The sequence below is a fragment of the Chiloscyllium plagiosum genome, unplaced genomic scaffold (genome assembly GCF_037043375.1).
Source record: "Chiloscyllium plagiosum isolate Xiang-an unplaced genomic scaffold, Cpla_swu_hap1 HiC_scaffold_53X, whole genome shotgun sequence".
Lineage (NCBI taxonomy): Eukaryota > Metazoa > Chordata > Chondrichthyes > Orectolobiformes > Hemiscylliidae > Chiloscyllium > Chiloscyllium plagiosum.
In genome coordinates this window covers 20,777,968-20,800,583 of record NW_028270191.1, presented here as the reverse complement: position 1 = coordinate 20,800,583, position 22,616 = coordinate 20,777,968, and the positions used below count along the sequence as shown (strand labels likewise).

At 49.4% G+C, this 22,616-nt stretch overlaps 2 protein-coding genes across 2 annotated transcripts; both read right to left on the bottom strand.

Annotated features, from left to right (window-relative positions):
- Positions 1-891: 891 nt before the first annotated feature.
- LOC148134671 (keratin, type II cytoskeletal 8-like) lies at positions 892-3,358 on the bottom strand. Its single transcript, XM_087985589.1, has 7 exons — positions 2,912-3,358; positions 2,606-2,814; positions 2,190-2,250; positions 2,004-2,099; positions 1,718-1,882; positions 1,504-1,629; positions 892-1,132 (listed from the first exon to the last, which is right to left on the bottom strand). The coding sequence occupies exons 1-7, from the start codon at positions 3,341-3,343 to the stop codon at positions 908-910; spliced, it is 1,314 nt and encodes a 437-aa protein (XP_087841715.1). The 5' UTR covers positions 3,344-3,358; the 3' UTR covers positions 892-907.
- A 12,324-nt stretch (positions 3,359-15,682) lies between these two features.
- Positions 15,683-19,618, bottom strand: LOC148134670 (keratin, type II cytoskeletal 8-like). Its single transcript, XM_087985474.1, has 9 exons — positions 19,090-19,618; positions 18,784-18,992; positions 18,368-18,428; positions 18,182-18,277; positions 17,896-18,060; positions 17,682-17,807; positions 17,092-17,312; positions 16,622-16,671; positions 15,683-16,144 (listed from the first exon to the last, which is right to left on the bottom strand). The coding sequence occupies exons 1-9, from the start codon at positions 19,519-19,521 to the stop codon at positions 15,996-15,998; spliced, it is 1,509 nt and encodes a 502-aa protein (XP_087841600.1). The 5' UTR covers positions 19,522-19,618; the 3' UTR covers positions 15,683-15,995.
- Positions 19,619-22,616: the final 2,998 nt, after the last annotated feature.

Genomic DNA, 22,616 nt, shown 5'->3' with positions numbered 1-22,616 from the left:
ATTATCTGGGTGTTACAATTTAAAAGAACAATTGCAACATGAAAGATGACTACAATTCACAGCGTATCTTTAGTGAAGTACGATAGCCCAAGATGTTTTGCAGGAGCTTCATCAAAGAAACAATTTCCACCTTGAAATCTACCAGGACGATGAGAAAAAGGTGGCGGAAAATCTAGTTTGTGGAGAAGGAGACAGAGAAGGGAGAGAGAAGGGAGGAGTGATGGAAGCTAGTCCTAAACATTGAAAGCTGGTGTGGTGATGTAAATCAGGGATGTTAAATAGGATGGCAAAGGGTGGAGATTCGGCACCATTTTGCAAAGTCAAATGGTGAAAGCATCAGGTTTGTGAGGTGGGGAGTGATGATGGCTGATTGGAATGGAGCTGGGCAGATACTGAGGAGAAAGAATCATCGACCTTCACTCAGAACAGACATTCTCTTACCTTGGCTCTGTACTTGCTGGATGTTGAGGGTTTTTACCCCACTTGCCATCCTGTTGAGAAAGGAAACATTCTCAGATTATAGCGGACAATGACAGGAAATCACAGTCAGACTTCTCTCTGTTTCCTCAGGTATCTCCCTCTCCCAGGGACACTGACGTCTCCTGGGCTACACTTCTGAATGGGCACAGTCAGGCTCCTTGCCCTCGGGCAAAGTGCCCAGTCGTTCCTGTTGCCACAGGTAGTAGGTGACAGCAAGCTATTGGAGGGTGAGGAGTGGGGGTCCTGACCTTTCAGTGGGACCTGGAGGTCAGTCACTGATTGCAGAACCACCTTCACATTCACACTGCCTGTATTCCATCCCATTCCATTCTCAGGGATCACAGCTACCAGTCAACTGCAAGTGCAGACTGGAATTTGCCTGCACAGCACTCAATGTGATGGCTGCGATTAGCAACTAGCCCTTATCTTACCTCGTCTCTTCTGTCTCCAGTAGTTTCATGTAGGTGCCAATTTCAATGTCCAGTGCAAGCTTGATGCTCATCAGCCGTTCGTATTCCTTGCATTGTGCGGAAAGCTCTTGCTGAGCTTGGAGGAGGGCGTTTTCCAGATCCGAAATCCGACATTTACATTCTTTCAGAGACATCTCACCGCGGTCCTCCGCTTCCCGGATCGCTTCCTCCAGTCTCACACGCTGAGGAACATCAATATTCATTTGGTCAGTTCCTTCAGTGTTTGAGGCTCAGCCCCAGTGCTCCGAGCGAGACTTTGGCAAAACAAAAGGCTCGCCCTCCTCCCCATGATTTGGGAAAAGCGGTACGGTGTGGATTGCAGACTGACCAGCAACACATTCCCACCGGGAAAGACAACCGGGAGCCCCCCAGGCGGTTAGAAATGGACCGCATTCAGCCGACCCTTCAATCGCTTCTGAACGAATTATTGCTTTTTGGATCGTGTGAGACAGGGAGAGAAGCCAGAAAAGACGGAGAGACAGACAGGGAGAGAGAGAGAGAGGTGTTTAAAAGTGTTTTTCAGTGTTCAGTTTGATTTTAGACTTGTGCGTACCTCTTTTTTCAGGTTATCAATGTCTGCATTCATTCTCCGGATCTGATCTGTTGTCTGCTTTATCTCTACCTTCAGCGCATTGATATCATCGCCACCTTGTCCAGCCGCCATGGACAGTTCCTGCATCTGCAAACAGATATTGAGAACGAGTTAGTCCCACAGTTCACGCTCCTGCCCGAGTCAGAAAGATGGGCCAAAGAATAGGAACCTTCACCTTGGTCCGTTTCCAAACTTCCGCATCTTCGCGGCTTTGCTGGGCACAAGCTTCATACTGTTTCCTGGCGATGTCCAACAGCTCCTGCACATTGAGCTTCGGCCCACCCTCCAATTGCACGTTGACACATGTATTCTGAATCTGGGCCTGGAGCTCCCGGAGTTCCTACAGGGCACGGGGAGAAAGATTGGAAGGTGATTGGAAACCATTCGGGCTACATTGCATGAGACTTGAATGGACAAAAGATTGGCAAAAGGACAGCTGGTGAGGCAAGGCACATATTTACCTCGTCATAGATAGTCCGCAGGAATTCAATTTCATCGGTCAGGGCTTCCAGCTTCGCTTCCAGCTCCACCTTGCTCATGTACGAGTCATCGACATCCTAAAGAGCACAGGGAGAAAATACTTGGATCAAACTGACCAAAGGTGCCCGCAAACGGAGAACTGGAGCGTGTGGCTTTGTAACATTCACCTTCTTGACCAGGACAAACTCATTTTCCATTTCTGTGCGCTTGTTGATTTCATCTTCGTATCTGGAATGAAAGAGATTGTTTTACCGAGGCTCAAGTCTTTCTGGCCCGTCCCTATCACAGTCCCTGTTTGTCTCAGTCTCCGTTATTCTTCGCCTCCCCCTCCCGCCACCAACTAGACCCTGTCAAACCAGGTTCTGAGCTGGATCAGTCCCTCTGCCGGTGTTTCCCAGACAGTAACAGCCCGGCCGTGTGCAGTTCAGTGGCGCCGACAGAGCAACGCTGCGGCCCGTTCCCTCAGCTCACATTGTGGCCGTTTGTCAAAGTGATCTCATTCTGCAGCTGGGATTTGGTTTCGTTCCGATAGGAAACCGCCTCCGAAGCGATACGGGACCAAGTCCGGCAGCAGCTCACTGACCTGCCCTTGTAGTCCTCGACCAGCCCTTGCATTTGGAGCAGTTCAGCATCGAACCTCTCCTTCTCCTTGCGAAGCGTGTCCAGTTGGTTCCTCAGATTCTCAATGTAGGACTGGAACATGCTCTCGATGTTGGATTTGTATTCGCCTTGATCCTGCAGAAGTTTCAGTTTGATACTCAGCTGAGTATTGACCTGTTCCAAGTGCCGAACCTGGCGGGGTGAGATGGACAGACAGTTAAGACAAGAGAGGAAAGACACAGAGAACCCAGTTTAGAGACCCACCTGCCTGGACCCCACTGAGCATTACCCTGGGAAGGAAATCAACGAATTGGTCGTTGAGTCCCTGGAGCTGCTGGCTCTCCTGCAGGCGGACAACGTTCTGACTGGTGTCGATTTGGGGTAAAGGCGCGTTCAGGTCCAGGGCAGCGGTTCTCTGGATCAGCCCCTGAGAACTCATTCCCCCGAAGCCCATCCTGCCGGAGCCCCCTCCTATTAGACTCATTCTGCTGCTGCCGATGCCGGACATCCGAGAGCCAGTGGAGAATCTGGAGGCTGACATCCTCTGGGTTGGTCCCAGGACGACACTTTGGGCGCGCCGGGATGTCTGAAAACTCCCTCCGCCTCCCAACCGATTGAAGCCGGCGGAAAACCCGGATCCATGCATGCTCCCTCTAGTTCCTATCCCTCCGCTCTTCCTGCTGCTGCTGCTGCTGGTGGTGATGATGGTTTGCGATGTCATTTCGAGGTTGTTCAGGGGGTGGACAGAAACAGAGACCCACATTCAGAGAGAGATAGACAGAGAGAGAGAGAGAGCACTCCGAAACTGAACGGCTCGGTGGGGCTGAGGGCTGACTCGGCTGCTTTTATGTCCAAGTGGATGTGTGAGGGGGCTGGCCAAGGGACTGACAGCTGACAAGGAGCCGCCCACAATGGAGCAGCCGACAGAGGGGAGGAACAAGCCGCCACCCTGTGCCCCCGGGGCTGGGAAGGGGGAGGGGGAACGGGTCCGCTTGGGGAGAGCCCAGCCCCTCTCTCTCTCTCTCTCTCTCCTCCCAGAGACAACGCCCACTCTGTGTCTTCAGCTGTCTCAGGCCTTTCCTCAACTCGGCAGTGTGTGCTGCTAGCCCAGTCCCCTCCTGAACGGTCACCCATTCTCCCCCCGCCCCCCATTGCCCACATCCAACAGTCCGTGTTCACTCAATGCCCGGGACCACCCAGATCCAAGGGGGGCTCACACTCCTCTCCATGTTATGACACTCCTTCTGGCCCAATACCCACTTTGGCCTCTCCCTGTCTGGGCTCCCTCCAACCCTCAGAGACTCTGTGCATCCCTCCACCTCCGCCCGCTTTGAACATTTGCAAGTTGATCCGCCCAACCAGTGGCTGCCTTTTAGCGACAAATGTGTCTTTATTGCTTAAAAAGTTGCCTGTTTGAGCGGATTTCTGATGTTGAAAGTATGAATTGAAGTTGAAGGTGAGCCTTGCTGACAAAGTTCGAGGACTGAGCTGTTTTGGTGCTTGTTCGGGTTGACAGGATGCAGAGAGAGCAGAGTGTGACAGGCGTTTGGAAGAACCCTCTTTCCACAGACACACAGTTCCTGAGGATTGTGTTCTAGAGGCTCCACCAACTGGTCAAATGGGCGAATTGACGAGAGCTTCCAGCGCCCATTGTTCCCCAACCAGCATCAATTGTAAACGTTGCAGTTCAGTGGTAATGTCCCTACCTCTGAGCCAGTCTCACTTGCTCTAGAGTTGCGTCACAATGTCTGCTAGAAGCTCGATTGATAGATTTGGGGAACCAATACTTTCGAAAGTGTTCAAATGAAAACAAAAGCGTCCATTTTTGGTGATTCATTCACGAGGGAACGGAATCACCAGCAAGGCCAGCAGTTACTGGGTGCTGAGCTACTCCCTTGTAGTGCTTCAGACACCCCAGGTCGGAATGTATTTCTGGGTGCTCTATTTACATTTCTAGACAATGGTGTTATCCAGGAGAATGGCAGTGCAGGAGTCAGGGATGATAGTGACCTATTGTTCATGGGGGGAATTCATAGAAGGAATCCTTCCTATTCCTTTTCTCCAAATTTCATTCCGTCATCAGTGCCCAGCCCAAAACTGGGTCCTTCACTCGTGGTCTGCTGACGTCTCATCCTGAACCATTTTCTTGACAGTGAGTCAGTGGTGGTTTGCCACTGGCTTACATTGTCAGGGGCAGGATGAGTAGACAGGTGCAAACCCACCCCCAGCCCAAATGAAGTTGTGCTGTTGCTATTACTTGGCAGCACACAGTAGCCATCTCGCCAACTAGCACCCTGTCCCTTTGGAATTTCACCTTCTGCCAAAGTAACTTTGTCAGAAGAACTGCACGACATACTCGGGAAGAAATGTTCTGGAAAGTTCATCCCAATCTGCTCCAGCGCTGTCCAGGAAATCACATGCACGAAGTGGAAACCCATTCTGTATCATGCAATTTGGGTCCCGATTTCACAGGAAGGTCGGGAAAAGGAGAGCAGCCCAGCATTCAATCTTTTCTTCCTCTATTCATGTTTAAACCTGTGCTCCTCTCCTCTGCCTCCCAATGACCCGTTCAAGTAGAATAAAGTCTGAACCTTTCAGTACAGTTTCTATCTTTAGTGAGTCACTTGTGAGTCTTCTACCTCTGCAGGCCACCAAGGAAGTGTCAGTCTGCCAGCCGGAAATGAACGAACTCGCCGTTTTTATCAATCAATGAGATTGGAGCGCACTTGGTCGCTGAGTGCAGCTTGCAACAGAATCTGAACCGAGGAGTTTGGTGAATAACGGAGTTTATTGAGGGGTGAGGTGTTGCTTTTTGTCTGACTTGGTCAGCCTCTATGAGAATGAGCAGTGCAAAGTGCATGAGAGGGAACAGAGAGGCCGTGGTAATTGTGCGCTGTGAAACGTTGCACGCTCCCTCTCCCCCACCGCCAATCCCCCATGCAGCCTGAGTAAAATAAAAAGTGACATTGCAGTGAAATGGGTAAGTGATTCATTGTTGAGTATTTTGCTCACAGCTTTTTAAATACAAGAAGTACGATTTTGCAGATGAGACTAAAATAGGCGGGATGGTGGACACTGAGGAAGGTTATCAGAAATTGCAGCAGGACCTTGATCAGCTGGGGAAGTGGGCCCAGGTTAATGCAGATAAGTGTGAGTCTTGCATCTTAGAAAGTCAGATCAAGGTAGGAGTTTCGTGCTGAATGCTGGGGCCTTAAGGAGTGTAGTGGAACAGAGGGACCTTGGAGTTCAGCTGCATGGTTCTCTGAAAGTGGAGACGTAGACTCATAGAGATGTACAACACGGAAACAGACCCTTCGGTCCAACTCGGCCATGCCGGCCAGATATCCTAACCTCATCTGGGCCCATTTGCCAGCACTTGGCCCATATCCCTCTGAACCCTTCCTATTCATATACCCATCCAGATACCTTTTAAATGCTGTAATTATACCAGCCTCGACCACTTCCTCTGGCAGCTCGTTCCATACACGCACAACCCTCTGCATGAAAAAGCTGCCTCAGCCTGTTCAGCCTCTCCCTATAGTTCAAACTCTCCAACCCTGGCAACATCCTTCTTTTCTGAAGCCGTTCAAGTTTCACAACATCTTTCCGATAGGAGGAGACCAGAATTGGACACAGTATTCCAACAATGGCCTAACCACAGTCCTGTGCAGCTGCAACATGATCTCCCAACTCCTGTACTCAATACTCTGACCAATAAAGGAAAGCATACCAAACGCCTTCTTCACTATCCTATCTACCTGTGACTCTAATTTCAAGGAGCTATGAGCCTGTACTCCAAGGTCTCTTTGCTCAGCTACTCTCCCCAGGACCTTACCATTAAGTGTATAAGTCCTGCTCTGATTTGCTTTCCAAAATGCAGCACCTCACATTTATCTGAATTGATCTCCATCTGCCACTCCTCAGCCCATTGGCCCATCTGATCAAGATCCCATTGTGCTCTGAGATAACCTGCTTAACTGTCCACTGCACCTCCAATTTTGGTGTCATCAGCAAACTTACTAACTATAACACCAGGGTTAACATCCAAATCATTGCTTTAAATGACAAAATGTAGTGGACCCACCACCGATCCTTGTGGCACTCCACTGGTCACAGGCCTCCAGTATGAAAAGCAACCTTCCACCACCACCCTCTAACTACTACGTTTGAGCCAGTTCTGTATCCAAATGGCTAGTTCTCCCTGTATTCCATGAGATCTAACCTTGCTGACCAGTCTCCCATGGGGAACCTTATCGAGCGCCGTATTGGAGTACATAGAGATCACATCCACCGCTCTATCAATCCTCTTTGGAGTCACAGGCAGACAGGTCAGTGAAGAAGGTCTTTGGTACACCGGTCTTCATCAGACATGGCTTTGAGTGTAGAAGTCGGGAGGTTAAGTTGCAGTTGTACAGGACGTCGGTGAGGACACACTTGGAGTATTATGTTCAGGTTTGGTCACCTTGCTATAGAAAGGATGTTATTAAACTTTAAAGAGTGCAGAAGAATTTACAAGGATGTTGCCAGAACTCGGCAATTTGATTTCTAGGGAGAGGTGGACAAGCTAGGACTCGCCTGTTCCTCTGATGCTGCCTGACAAGCTGTGCTTTTCCAGCACCACACTTTGTGACTGTGATCTCCAGCATCTGCAGTCCTCAGTTTCTCTCACCTGGCATGAGCTGCCAGCGGAAGTGGTTGAGGTAGGTACATTAACAACATTTAAAAGGCATTTGGACAAATACTTGAATAGGAAAGGATTAGAAGGATATGGGCCAAGTGCAGGGAAATGGGGTAAGAGTGCATGCGCATTTTGGTCAGCATGGACCAGTTTGGGCCAAATGGCCTGTCTCCGCGCTGCACGACTCGATGAAGCTCTATAACTCTCAATGTGTCAGCAGTTGTAAGGCTTCAACAATGTTAGAGTACCTCGCTTCACAGTGGGCAAGAGTTTATTGGGAACAGTAGGGCTTATTATTTACAATAAAAATAAATAAATAAGATGTAATGAAGCCTGTGGGACTTCCTGGCTACCAGTGTGTTTCAAGACAAGCACTTTCCTAAAAACAAAATTGTCTAATTGGAAGGTGTGTAATCTGGCTAAAATAATATCACCTTTGGAATTTGGCTTGTTCTGGGCAGTCTCTGATATCAGCCCAGGGGCTTGGGCAAGGTCTGAGCTGCTCAGAGTGGTCACGGTTTGGTTGACCATACTACTGCAGCCTGGAGAGTTGGCCATGGTCAGCCCTGTGAATCCATTGTCATCAATCCAGTGAGAGACAGGAACACGGGAGCAGAGTTGTAAAGTATCAGTCACGATGCTGGTTACTCATTGTTCGGGGCTACGCAGCCACGTTGCTGAAGTGGTGCACCATGGTCAATGTGAGGTGTCCATCCACAGACAGTCAAGTGTAGTTGCGGGTATCCAGGGTCCAGTGCCGCAGGAAAAAGGCTCTGGAACATAATCATGATGAGTCCAAACAGAAGAAAAGTGAAAAGGTAATGTGGGACAGCTCACGGTGAAAGTGGGGCGGAGATAGACCACGAAAGGGCTCAGGTCGAATTATCGATGGTGAGCAACAGCCTGACTTCCGAAGAAAGTACCCTCGAAGCTGTCACCTACCAACTGGCTTCATTCCTCCCATTGACCAATCAGACCGTACCCTCTACCTGTGTTCACCTATCACTGCCTCACTACTGCCCCACTCTCTCCACCCAAACCCTCCACCACACAGACCCTCCCCTTGACCTGCAGCTCCCATTACCCTCACCCCAAGCTACATACCACTGCTGGCATGTTGACCAGATGGGCTTGATGCTAGCAGGCTCAGTGTGCAGATGAAGACTCAGATCGACTCACAGAACTCACGGCCCAAAGAGCTTCCACTCTCCTGAAAACCACAAGTGCTCAATGGAAATGAAAATGGTTGTGGCCAGGGCCAATGTAGTTGGAGTAAGTACATTGTGCTGTGAGGGAGATTTCTCTGTGTCCAGGCCATGTGTGACTGTCCAAAGCATTGCACACACACACCCAGACATTGAAGGTGTCATGCAACTGTAACCTCACCTTACATTGTGACCCTGGGCATTTGCCCACTGGGTGCAGCCCAACGACTTACCACAAGCACTCTTGACCATTTCATGACCGATGAGAAGTGAGCCCTAAAACACCCCATGATGTAAAAGCAACGTTAGTGCGGCAGGAGAGAAGCAGCAGAGCTGCCAAAGTGGCATGCAGCAGCGATTTCCCTATTGCCTGTATGTGATGCAGCAGTTCCTCACTGCACACCATTCAATATCATGTTGGGATAAGGATGGGTGCTTTCAGGTAGAGACAAAAAATACTGCAGATGCTGGAACCCAAGGTAGACAAGCAGGAGGCTGGAAGTGCACACCAAGCCAGGCAGCATCGGGAGGTGGAGAAATGAATGTTTTGGGTCTCACCCTCCCTCAGGACTGAGGGTGGGGATAATGGGAGCTGCAGGTAAAGGGGTGGGGGTGTTTGGGGGAAGGTTTGGGTGGAGAGAGGGGCTGAGTGGTGAGGCAGTGATAGGTGAACACAGGTAGAGGGTACGGCCTGATTGATCAATGGGAGGAATGAACCCAGTTGGTAGCCTACAGCCTGGAGGACTCAACATTAAGTTCCTCAATTTCAAATAACCTCCCTCCCCATCCCCCGACTCCGTTCCCAGCCCCTCGCACTTCCTTCCAGTCCTCTAACCGACCTTTCCTTTCAGCTACCAACCGGACTCATTCCTCCCATTGACCAATCAGGGCATACCCTCTACCTGTCTTCACCTATCCTGACCTCACCACTCTGTTCCTCACTCCACCCAAACCCTCCTCCACAGCCCCCTCTTTATCTGCAGCTCCCCTGACCCTCAGGCCCACCCCTGAAGAAGGCTTACACCCGAAATGTTGTCTTCTCCAACTCCTGATGCTGCCTGGCTTGCTGTGTTCTTCCAGCCTCCTAACTGTCTGCCTTGGCTGTTTTCAGCAGCAAACAGTTTCCTTTTCTGCCGCGACAGAGACTCGCACCAACAGAGAATTGTAAACATTGAATATGTCATTTCAAATCTGACCCAATGTGCGCTCAAAAGATATTCTACATTCTTCCCCTCAAACTAGGTCTCACTGCAGTCCGTGTTTACACAGTTGGGATGGAGGGGACCTACCTACAGTGGAGCCCGTCAGCATCAGAGATTTGATCGAGAACATGTCTGGGACATGGCCCTGATCTGCCCTTTTGCCTTTCCTCCTTGTCGCACATTTCGCATGGTAACAGTACCATGTAAAAGTCATAGCCCCCTGATTCATCCGAGAAAAAGCTGGTTGTCAGCTTAACCACGGGGTCACCAAGCCCCAGGCAAGGCTTGAGAAGACAGCATCTTCATGGTAACTGCAGCCAGTGCGAGTAGTCGATGCGTGTTGTTGACATCAGTCCACATCACAAACTAAGTGCCCAATCGACTGAGCCAACTGACGCCCAAGTACTTTCAATATTGATATTTTAAGTACCGTCAGTGATGGTGCACTGATTAGTGAATGCGTACTGAGTGGTTTCAGTGATTGTGTACTGAATGGTGTCAGTGAGTGTGTACTGAGTGGTGTCAGTGAGAGTGTACTGCGTGGTGTCAGTCAGTGTGTACTGCATGGTGTCAGTGAGTGTGTACTGAGTGGTGTCAGTGAGTGTGTACTGAGTGGTGTCAGTGATTGTGTACGAAGTGGTGTGAGTGAGTGTGTACTGAGTGGTGTCAGTGAGTGTGTACTGAGTGGTGCCAGTGAGTGTGTACTGAGTGGTGTGAGTGAGTGTGTACTGAGTGGTGCCAGTGAGTGTGTACTGAGTAGTGTCAGCGAGTGCGCACTGCGTGGTTTTCAGTGAGAGTGTACTGTATGGTGTCAGTGATTGTGTACTGGGTGGTGTCAGTGAGTATGTACTGAGTGGTGTCAGTGAGGGTGTATTGCGTGGTGTCAGCCAGCATGTACTGAATGGTGTCAGTGAGTGTGTACTGAATGGTGTCAGTGAGTGTGTACTGAATGGTGTCAGTGAGTGTGTACTGAGTGGTGTCAGTGAGAAGGTGCTGACTGGTGTCAGTGATTGTGTACTGTGTGGTGTTAGTGAGTGTGTACTGAATGGTGTCAGTGGGAGGGTGCTGACTGGTGTCAGTGATTGTGTACTGTGTGGTGTTCATGAGTGTGTACTGAATGGTGTCAGTGAGTGTGTACTGACTGGTGTCAGTGATTGTGTACTGAGTGGTGTCAGTGAGAGGGTGCTGAGTGGTGTCAGTGAGTGTGTACTGAGTGGTGTCAGTGAGTGTGTACTGAGTGGTGTCAGTGAGAAGGTGCTGACTGGTGTCAGTGATTGCGTACTGTGTGGTGTTAGTGAGTGTGTACTGAATGGTGTCAGTGAGCGTGTACTGAGTGGTGTCAGTGGGAGGGTGCTGACTGGTGTCAGTGATTGTGTACATGAGTGTGTACTGAATGGTGTCAGTGAGTGTGTACTGACTGGTGTCAGTGATTGTGTACTGAGTGGTGTCAGTGAGAGGGTGCTGAGTGGTGTCAGTGAGTGTGTACTGAGTGGTGTCAGTGAATGTGTACTGAGTGGTGTCAGTGATTGTGTACTGCGTGGTGTCAGTAAGTGTGTTCTGAATGGTGTCAGTGATTGTGTACTGAGTGGTGTCAGTGAGCGTACACTGTGTGGTGTCAGTGAGTGTGTACTGGGTGGTGTTAGTGAGTGTGTACTGAGTGGTGTCAGTGAGAGTGTACTGTGTTGTGTCAGTGAGTGTGTACTGCGTGGTGTCAGTGAGAGTGTACTGCGCGGTGTCAGTCAGTGTGTACTGCATGGTGTCAGTGAGTGTGTACTGAGTGGTGTCAGTGAGTGTGTACTGAGTGGTGTCAGTGATTGTGTACGAAGTGGTGTGAGTGAGTCTGTACTGAGTGGTGTCAGTGAGTGTGTACTGAGTGGTGCCAGTGAGTGTGTACTGAGTGGTGTGAGTGAGTGTGTACTAAGTGGTGCCAGTGAGTGTGTACTGAGTAGTGTCAGCGAGTGCGCACTGACTGATGTCAGTGAGTGTGTCCTGAGTGGTGTCGGTGATTGTGTACTGCATGGTGTCAGTGAGCGTGTACTGAGTGGTGTTCGTGAGAGTGTACTGCGTGGTGTCAGTGAATGTGTACTGAGTAGTGTCAGTGAGTGTGTACTGGGTGGTGTCAGTGAGTTTGTACTGAGTGGTGTCAGTGATTGTGAACTGCGTGGTGTCATTGATTGTGTACTGAGTGATGTCAGTGAGTGTATACTGAATTGTGTCAGTAACTGTGTACTGAGTGGTGTGAGTGAGTGTGTACTGTGTTGTGCCAGTGAGTGTGTACTGAGTGGTTTCAGTGATTGTGTACTGAATGGTGTCCGTGAGCGTATACTGAGTGGTGTCAGTGAGTGTGTACTGCGTGGTTTTCAGTGAGAGTGTACTGTATGGTGTCAGTGATTGTATACTGGGTGGTGTCAGTGAGTATGTACTGAGTGGTGTCAGTGAGGGTGTACTGAGTGGTGTCAGTGAGTGTGTACTGAGTGGTGTCAGTGATTGTGTACTGCGTGGTGTCAGTGAGTGTGTCCTGAATGGTGTCAGTGATTGTGTACTGTGTGGTGTCAGTGAGTGTGTACTGGGTGGTGTCAGTGAGTGTGTACTGAGTGGTGTCAGTGATTGTGTACTGGGTGGTGTCAGTGAGTGTGTACTGAGTGGTGTCAGTGATTGTGTACTGCGTGGTGTCAGTGAGTGTGTCCTGAATGGTGTCAGTGATTGTGTACTGTGTGGTGTCAGTGAGTGTGTACTGGGTGGTGTCAGTGAGTGTGTACTGAGTGGTGTCAGTGATTGTGTACTGGGTGGTGTCAGTGAGTATGTACTGAGTGGTGTCAGTGAGTGTGTACTGAGTGGTGTCAGTGAGTATGTACTGAGTGGTGTCAGTGAGGGTGTATTGCGTGGTGTCAGCCAGCATGTACTGAATGGCGTCAGTGAGTGTGTACTGAATGGTGTCAGTGAGTGTGTACTGAATGGTGTCAGTGAGTGTGTACTGAGTGGTGTCAGTGAGAAGGTGCTGACTGGTGTCAGTGATTGTGTACTGTGTGGTGTTAGTGAGTGTGTACTGAATGGTGTCAGTGAGCGTGTACTGAGTGGTGTCAGTGGGAGGGTGCTGACTGGTGTCAGTGATTGTGTACTGTGTGGTGTTCATGAGTGTGTACTGAATGGTGTCAGTGAGTGTGTACTGACTGGTGTCAGTGATTGTGTACTGAGTGGTGTCAGTGAGAGGGTGCTGAGTGGTGTCAGTGAGTGTGTACTGGGTGGTGTCAGTGAGTGTGTACTGCGTGGTGTCAGTGAGTGTGTACTGTGTGGTGTCAGTGATTGTGTACTGAGTGGTGTCAGTGAATGTGTACTGAGTGGTGTCAGTGAGAGGGTACTGCGCGGTGTCAGTCAGTGTGTACTGAGTGGTGTCAGTGAGTGTGTACTGGGTGGTGTCAGTGATTGTGTACTGCGTGGTGTCAGTGAGTGTGTACTGAGTGGTGTCAGTGAGTGTGTACTGGGTGGTGTCAGTGAGCGTGTACTGAGTGGTGTCAGTAATTGTGTACTGAGTGGTGTCAGTGATTGTGTACTGAGTGGTGTTTTTGAGTGTGTACTGCGCGGTGTCAGTCAGTGTGTACTGAGTGGTGTCAGTGAGTGTGTACTGAATGATGTCAGTGATTGTGTACTGAGTGGTGACAGTGAGTGTGCACTGAGTGGTGTCAGTGAGTGTGTACTGAGTGGTGTCGGTGATTGTGTACTGCGTGGTGTCAGTGAGTGTGTACTGAGTGGTGTCAGTGAGAGGGTGCTGAGTGGTGTCAGTGAGCGTGTTCTGTGTGGTGTCAGTGAGTGTGTACTGTGTGGTGTCAGTGAGTGTGTACTGAGTGGTGTCAGTGAGTGTATACTGCGTGGTATCAGTGAGTGTGTACTGTCTGGTGTCAGTTATTGTGTATGGAATGGTGTCAGTGAGTGTGTACTGCGCGGTGTCAGTGAGTGTGTACTGTGTGGTGTCAGTGATTGTGTACTGAGTGGTGTCAGTGAGTGTCTACAGGGTGGTGTCAGTGATTGTGTACAGGGTGGTGTCAGTGAGTTTGTACTGAGTGGTGTCAGTGAATGTGTACTGAGTAGTGTCAGTGAGAGGGTGCTGAGTGGTGTCAGTGAGTGTGTACTGTGTGGTGTTAGTGATTGTGTACTGAGTGGTGTCAGTGAGTGTGTACTGCGTGGTGTCAGTCAGTGTGTACTGAGTGGTTTCAGTGAGTGTGTACTGAATGGTGTCAGTGATTGTGGACTGAGTGGTGCCAGTGAGTGTGTGCTGAGTAGTGTCAGTGAGTGTGCACTGAGCGGTGTCTGTGAGTGTGTACTGAGTGGTGTCGGTGAGAGGGTGCTGAGTGGTGTCAGTGAGAGGGTGCTGAGTGGTGTCAGTGAGCGTGTACTGAGTGGTGTCAGTGAGTGTGTACTGAGTGGTGTCAGTGATTGTGTACTGCGTGGTGTCAGTGAGTGTGTCCTGAATGGTGTCAGTGATTGTGTACTGTGTGGTGTCAGTGAGTGTGTACTGGGTGGTGTCAGTGAGTGTGTACTGAGTGGTGTCAGTGATTGTGTACTGAGTGGTGTCAGTGAGTGTGTACTGAGTGGTGTCAGTGTGTGTGTACTGGGTGGTGTCAGTAAGTGAGTACTGTATGGTGTCAGTGAGTGTGTACTGTGTGGTGTCAGTGATCGTGTACTGAGTGGTGTCAGTGAGTGAGTACTGTATGGTGTCAGTGAGTGTGTACTGAGTGGTGTCAGTGAGTGTGTACTGGGTGGTATCAGTGATTGTGTACTGAGTGGTGTCAGTGAGTGTGCACTGGGTGGTGTCAGTGAGCGTGTACTGAGTGGTGTCAGGGAGTGGGTGCTGAGTGGTGCCAGTCAGTGTGTACTGGGTGGTGCCTGTGAGTGTGTACTGTGTGGTGTCAGTGAATGTGTACTGAGTGGTGTCAGTGAGTGTGCACTGCGTGGTACCAGTGAATGTGTACTGTGGTGTCAGTGAGTGTGTACTGAGTGGTGTCAGTGAATGTGCACTGTGGTGCCAGTGAGTGTGTGCTAAATGGTGCCCGTGAGTGTGTACTGAGTGGTTTTAGTGATTGTGCACTGCGTGGTCATTTTAAGAATTTATTTTGTTCTGTTTCATTTTGGCGAGGTGGGAAGGCAGAGGTCTCGAGCTGAGTATTGAAGATCACTTGAGGAATCAGCTTGGGAGGTTTTTTTTTCTGAAGAAAAGCCTGAATAGGTGTGTCCAGCTCTCACAGGACCAGATATCTGGGTTTTCGATTTTTTTTCAGTAATATCGGAACCGATTGTGTCCTGAACATAGTTGGAAGCTTCAGTGAATGTCTCCTGGCTGCCACTCCCTCTGAATTTCCCATTAATGTTTCTCTTCCTCCTGAGTTGCAGAAGTGCGTGCGTGAATCAGTGTCTGATTTTTTCTATTTGCCAGGGAGTGCTGTTTGTGGGATGTTGCTATAACTGAACAGTTGATTAGTAATAGTTACTGTACCTATTATCCTATTAAGTTTTCCAATCAAGTTAAGTCATTCTAAGTTTGTCTTTCTTTGATTGTATTTTAACTACAGCTTAACATTAAGTCGTTCGACAATTCGCATTGCATCTGGAACAGATGTTTTACATTCACCGTGATAATAAGAACAAGTTCGAGTCTAGGCTACCTTCTTAAAATATTTTGAGGGGAGCGGGTCGAGTCCATAACAATGGTTTCAGTGATGTTGTACTGAATAGTTTCAGTGATGATGTATTTGTGCTGTCAGTTGATGTACAAAATACAGTGTCATCTTTCTAAATATTGTAGTATTTCTTGAAAGTTAATGGTATAGGAATGGATAGTTCTTGAATTTCACAACTAAGGACGAAAATTGTTCTTTTTGTGAACTTAATAATGTGCTGTTCAAAAAGCAATCCAGATGTGCTGATTAGACGTTTATTGAGTAGGACAGAAAAAGTAAATCCCCAATACAATGTTGTACATAATATCGAAACAGAGTTCAACAGCAAAAGACTGGCTTTAGTTCCCCATTTTAAAGATACCAACAAAGATAGCATGAGTTACTTGACTGCTTTTCCCACAAACCCAAACCTTTACAAAGTTTACTTTCTTTGGTGCACTGGTTAAGATGTCAATGTTAACTTCATGTCAAAAAACTATGAAATGTGAACAGATGAAATAAGATGTTCTGAAGAGCAGACATGAAGTGAATCCAAACATATTAACCACTGCACTAAATGCAGTACTTAGGGGATGTATAACCTCTGACAATGAACTGCTTTGAGAGACTGTTGGTTTTAAATGAACCCTTGTTGACTCAGTCCTGTGCTCTTCATTTGATATGAAGTTTGTCCACTCGACATCGATCTGTTACTCACACCTAAATTCAGCGAGGTCTGAAAGGCAGATGATCCACCTCCAAAGCCCATGCCCTGCTGCATACCGCCTGGAAAAGGGGACAGAGTAAAAATAAACTTGACGTATTATCTGGGTGTTACAATTTAAAAGAACAATTGCAACATGAAAGATGACTACAATTCACAGCGTATCTTTAGTGAAGTACGATAGCCCAAGATGTTTTGCAGGAGCTTAATCAAAGAAACAATTTCCACCTTGAAATCTACCAGGACGATGAGAAAAAGGTGGCGGAAAATCTAGTTTGTGGAGAAGGAGACAGAGAAGGGAGAGAGAAGGGAGGAGTGATGGAAGCTAGTCCTAAACATTGAAAGCTGGTGTGGTGATGTAAATCAGGGATGTTAAATAGGATGGCAAAGGGTGGAGATTCGGCACCATTTTGCAAAGTCAAATGGTGAAAGCATCAGGTTTGTGAGGTGGGGAGTGATGATGGCTGATTGGAATGGAGCTGGGCAGATACTGAGGAGAAAGAATCATCGACCTTCACTCAGAACAGACATTCTCTTACCTTGGCTCTGTACTTGCTGGATGTTGAGGGTTTTTACCCCACTTGCCATCCTGTTGAGAAAGGAAACATTCTCAGATTATAGCGGACAATGACAGGAAATCACAGTCAGACTTCCCTCTGTTTCCTCAGGTATCTCCCTCTCCCAGGGACACTGACATCTCCAGGGCTACACTTCTGAATGGGCACAGTCAGGCTCCTTGCCCTCGGGCAAAGTGCCCAGTCGTTACTGTTGCCACAGGTAGTAGGTGACAGCAAGCTATTGGAGGGTGAGGAGTGGGGGTCCTGACCTTTCAGTGGGACCTGGAGGTCAGTCACTGATTGCAGAACCACCTTCACATTCACACTGCCTGTATTCCATCCCATTCCATTCTCAGGGATCACAGCTACCAGTCAACTGCAAGTGCAGACTGGAATTTGCCTGCACAGCACTCAATGTGATGGCTGCGATTAGCAACTAGCCCTTATCTTACCTCGTCTCTTCTGTCTCCAGTAGTTTCATGTAGGTGCCAATTTCAATGTCCAGTGCAAGCTTGATGCTCATCAGCCGTTCGTATTCCTTGCATTGTGCGGAAAGCTCTTGCTGAGCTTGGAGGATGGCGTTTTCCAGATCCGAAATCCGACATTTACATTCTTTCAGAGACATCTCACCGCGGTCCTCCGCTTCCCGGATCGCTTCCTCCAGTCTCACACGCTGAGGAACATCAATATTCATTTGGTCAGTTCCTTCAGTGTTTGAGGCTCAGCCCCAGTGCTCCGAGCGAGACTTTGGCAAAACAAAAGGCTCGCCCTCCTCCCCATGATTTGGGAAAAGCGGGACGGTGTGGATTGCAGACTGACCAGCAACACATTCCCATCGGGAAAGACAACAGGGAGCCCCCCAGGCGGTTAGAAATGGACCGCATTCAGCCGACCCTTCAATCGCTTCTGAACGAATTATTGCTTTTTGGATCGTGTGAGACAGGGAGAGAAGCCAGAAAAGACGGAGAGACAGACAGGGAGAGAGAGAGAGGTGTTTAAAAGTGTTTTTCAGTGTTCAGTTTGATTTTAGACTTGTGCGTACCTCTTTTTTCAGGTTATCAATGTCTGCATTCATTCTCCGGATCTGATCTGTTGTCTGCTTTATCTCTACCTTCAGCGCATTGATATCATCGCCACCTTGTCCAGCCGCCATGGACAGTTCCTGCATCTGCAAACAGATATTGAGAACGAGTTAGTCCCACAGTTCACGCTCCTGCCCGAGTCAGAAAGATGGGCCAAAGAATAGGAACCTTCACCTTGGTCCGTTTCCAAACTTCCGCATCTTCGCGGCTTTGCTGGGCACAAGCTTCATACTGTTTCCTGGCGATGTCCAACAGCTCCTGCACATTGAGCTTCGGCCCACCCTCCAATTGCACGTTGACACATGTATTCTGAATCTGGGCCTGGAGCTCCCGGAGTTCCTACAGGGCACGGGGAGAAAGATTGGAAGGTGATTGGAAACCATTCGGGCTACATTGCATGAGACTTGAATGGACAAAAGATTGGCAAAAGGACAGCTGGTGAGGCAAGGCACATATTTACCTCGTCATAGATAGTCCGCAGGAATTCAATTTCATCGGTCAGGGCTTCCAGCTTCGCTTCCAGCTCCACCTTGCTCATGTACGAGTCATCGACATCCTAAAGAGCACAGGGAGAAAATACTTGGATCAAACTGACCAAAGGTGCCCGCAAACGGAGAACTGGAGCGTGTGGCTTTGTAACATTCACCTTCTTGACCAGGACAAACTCATTTTCCATTTCTGTGCGCTTGTTGATTTCATCTTCGTATCTGGAATGAAAGAGATTGTTTTACCGAGGCTCAAGTCTTTCTGGCCCGTCCCTATCACAGTCCCTGTTTGTCTCAGTCTCCGTTATTCTTCGCCTCCCCCTCCCGCCACCAACTAGACCCTGTCAAACCAGGTTCTGAGCTGGATCAGTCCCTCTGCCGGTGTTTCCCAGACAGTAACAGCCCGGCCGTGTGCAGTTCAGTGGCGCCGACAGAGCAACGCTGCGGCCCGTTCCCTCAGCTCACATTGTGGCCGTTTGTCAAAGTGATCTCATTCTGCAGCTGGGATTTGGTTTCGTTCCGATAGGAAACCGCCTCCGAAGCGATACGGGACCAAGTCCGGCAGCAGCTCACTGACCTGCCCTTGTAGTCCTCGACCAGCCCTTGCATTTGGAGCAGTTCAGCATCGAACCTCTCCTTCTCCTTGCGAAGCGTGTCCAGTTGGTTCCTCAGATTCTCAATGTAGGACTGGAACATGCTCTCGATGTTGGATTTGTATTCGCCTTGATCCTGCAGAAGTTTCAGTTTGATACTCAGCTGAGTATTGACCTGTTCCAAGTGCCGAACCTGGCGGGGTGAGATGGACAGACAGTTAAGACAAGAGAGGAAAGACACAGAGAACCCAGTTTAGAGACCCACCTGCCTGGACCCCACTGAGCATTACCCTGGGAAGGAAATCAACGAATTGGTCGTTGAGTCCCTGGAGCTGCTGGCTCTCCTGCAGGCGGACAACGTTCTGACTGGTGTCGATTTGGGGTAAAGGCGCGTTCAGGTCCAGGGCAGCGGTTCTCTGGATCAGCCCCTGAGAACTCATTCCCCCGAAGCCCATCCTGCCGGAGCCCCCTCCTATTAGACTCATTCTGCTGCTGCCGATGCCGGACATCCGAGAGCCAGTGGAGAATCTGGAGGCTGACATCCTCTGGGTTGGTCCCAGGACGACACTTTGGGCGCGCCGGGATGTCTGAAAGCTCCCTCCGCCTCCCAACCGATTGAAGCCGGCGGAAAACCCGGATCCATGCATGCTCCCTCTAGTTCCTATCCCTCCGCTCTTCCTGCTGCTGCTGCTGCTGGTGGTGATGATGGTTTGCGATGTCATTTCGAGGTTGTTCAGGGGGTGGACAGAAACAGAGACCCACACTCAGAGAGAGAGAGAGACAGAGAGAGAGAGAGAGAGAGAGCACACTCCGAAACTGAACGGCTCGGTGGGGCTGAGGGCTGACTCGGCTGCTTTTATGTCCCAGTGGATGTGTGAGGGGGCTGGCCAAGGGACTGACAGCTGACAAGGAGCCGCCCACAATGGAGCAGCCGACAGAGGGAAGGAACAAGCCGCCACCCTGTGCCCCCGGGGCTGGGAAGGGGGAGGGGGAACGGATCCGCTTGTGGGGAGCCCAGCCCCTCTCTCTCTCTCTCTCTCCTCCCAGACACGACGCCCACTCTGTGTCATCAGCTGTCTCAGGCCTTTCCTCAACTCGGCAGTGTGTGCTGCTAGCCCAGTCCCCTCCTGAACGGTCACCCATTCTCCCCCCGCCCCCCATTGCCCACATCCAACAGTCCGTGTTCACTCAATGCCCGGGACCACCCAGATCCAAGGGGGGCTCGCACTCCTCTCCATGTTATGACACTCCTTCTGGCCCAATACCCACTTTGGCCTCTCCCTGTCTGGGCTCCCTCCAACCCTCAGAGACTCTGTGCATCCCTCCACCTCCGCCCGCTTTGAACATTTGCAAGTTGATCCGCCCAACCAGAGGCTGCCTTTTCGCGACAAATGTGTCTTTATTGCTTAAAAAGTTGCCTCCTTGAGCGGATTTCTGATGTTGAAAGTATGAATTGAAGTTGAAGGTGAGCCTTGCTGACAAAGTTCGAGGACTGAGCTGTTTTGGTGCTTGTTCGGTTTGACAGGATGCAGAGAGAGCAGAGTGTGACAGGCGTTTGGAAGAACCCTCTTTTCACAGACACACAGTTCCTGAGGATTGTGTTCTAGAGGCTCCACCAACTGGTCAAATGGGCGAATTGACGAGAGCTTCCAGCGCCCATTGTTCCCCAACCAGCATCAATTGTAAACGTTGCAGTTCAGTGGTAATGTCCCTACCTCTGAGCCAGTCTCACTTGCTCTGGAGTTGCGTCACAATGTCTGCTAGAAGCTCGATTGATAGATTTGGGGAACCAATACTTTCGAAAGGGTTCAAATGAAAACAAAAGCGTCCATTTTTGGTGATTCATTCACGAGGGAACGGAATCACCAGCAAGGCCAGCAGTTCCTGGGTGCTGAGCTACTCCCTAGTAGTGCTTCAGACACCCCAGGTCGGAATGTATTTCTGGGTGATCTATTTACATTTCTAGACAATGGTGTTATCCAGGAGAATGGCAGTGCAGGAGTCAGGGATGATGGTGACCTATTGTTCATGGGGGGAATTCATAGAAGGAATCCTTCCTATTCCTTCTTCTCCAAATTTCATTCCGTCATCAGTGCCCAGCCCAAAACTGGGTCCTTCACTCGTGGTCTGCTGATGTCTCATCCTGAACCATTTTCTTGACAGTGAGTCAGTGGTGGTTTGCCACTGGCTTACATTGTCAGGGGCAGGATGAGTAGACAGGTGCAAACCCACCCCCAGCCCAAATGAAGTTGTGCTGTTGCTATTACTTGGCAGCACACAGCAGCCATCTCGCCAACTAGCACCCTGTCCCTTTGGAATTTCACCTTCTGCCAAAGTAACTTTGTCAGAAGAACTGCATGACATACTCGGGAAGAAATGTTCTGGAAAGTTCATCCCAATCTGCTCCAGCGCTGTCCAGGAAATCACATGCACGAAGTGGAAACCCATTCTGTATCATGCAATTTGGGTCCCGATTTCACAGGAAGGTCGGGAAAAGGAGAGCAGCCCAGCATTCAATCTTTTCTTCCTCTATTCATGTTTAAACCTGTGCTCCTCTCCTCTGCCTCCCAATGACCCGTTCAAGTAGAATAAAGTCTGAACCTTTCAGTACAGTTTCTATCTTTAGTGAGTCACTTGTGAGTCTTCTCCCTCTGCAGGCCACCAAGGAAGTGTCAGTCTGCCAGCCGGAAATGAACGAACTCGCCGTTTTTATCAATCAATGAGATTGGAGCGCACTTGGTCGCTGAGTGCAGCTTGCAACAGAATCTGAACCGAGGAGTTTGGTGAATAACGGAGTTTATTGAGGGGTGAGGTGTTGCTTTTTGTCTGACTTGGTCAGCCTCTATGAGAATGAGCAGTGCAAAGTGCATGAGAGGGAACAGAGAGGCCGTGGTAATTGTGCGCTGTGAAACGTTGCACGCTCCCTCTCCCCCACCGCCAATCCCCCATGCAGCCTGAGTAAAATAAAAAGTGACATTGCAGTGAAATGGGTAAGTGATTCATTGTTGAGTATTTTGCTCACAGCTTTTTAAATACAAGAAGTACGATTTTGCAGATGAGACTAAAATAGGCGGGATGGTGGACACTGAGGAAGGTTATCAGAAATTGCAGCAGGACCTTGATCAGCTGGGGAAGTGGGCCCAGGTTAATGCAGATAAGTGTGAGTCTTGCATCTTGGAAAGTCAGATCAAGGTAGGAGTTTCGTGCTGAATGCTGGGGCCTTAAGGAGTGTAGTGGAACAGAGGGACCTTGGAGTTCAGCTGCATGGTTCTCTGAAAGTGGAGACGTAGACTCATAGAGATGTACAGCACGGAAACAGACCCTTCGGTCCAACTCGGCCATGCCGGCCAGATATCCTAACCTCATCTGGGCCCATTTGCCAGCACTTGGCCCATATCCCTCTGAACCCTTCCTATTCATATACCCATCCAGATACCTTTTAAATGCTGTAATTATACCAGCCTCGACCACTTCCTCTGGCAGCTCGTTCCATACACGCACAACCCTCTGCATGAAAAAGCTGCCTCAGCCTGTTCAGCCTCTCCCTATAGTTCAAACTCTCCAACCCTGGCAACATCCTTCTTTTCTGAAGCCGTTCAAGTTTCACAACATCTTTCCGATAGGAGGAGACCAGAATTGGACACAGTATTCCAACAATGGCCTAACCACAGTCCTGCGCAGCTGCAACATGATCTCCCAACTCCTGTACTCAATACTCTGACCAATAAAGGAAAGCATACCAAACGCCTTCTTCACTATCCTATCTACCTGTGACTCTAATTTCAAGGAGCTATGAGCCTGTACTCCAAGGTCTCTT

Coding starts and splice junctions, on each gene's coding strand:
- LOC148134671 (XM_087985589.1), bottom strand. CDS start 3,343: ATGACATCGCAAACCATCATCACCACCAGCAGCAGCAGCAGCAGGAAG. Junction 1,883..2,003: donor TGCGGACTATCTATGACGAG/GTAAATATGTGC, acceptor CGTGCCCTGTAG/GAACTCCGGGAGCTCCAGGC. Junction 1,133..1,503: donor TTGATAACCTGAAAAAAGAG/GTACGCACAAGT, acceptor GATGTTCCTCAG/CGTGTGAGACTGGAGGAAGC.
- LOC148134670 (XM_087985474.1), bottom strand. CDS start 19,521: ATGACATCGCAAACCATCATCACCACCAGCAGCAGCAGCAGCAGGAAG. Junction 18,993..19,089: donor TCGTTGATTTCCTTCCCAGG/GTAATGCTCAGT, acceptor TCACCCCGCCAG/GTTCGGCACTTGGAACAGGT. Junction 18,429..18,783: donor GTCGAGGACTACAAGGGCAG/GTCAGTGAGCTG, acceptor CTTTCATTCCAG/ATACGAAGATGAAATCAACA.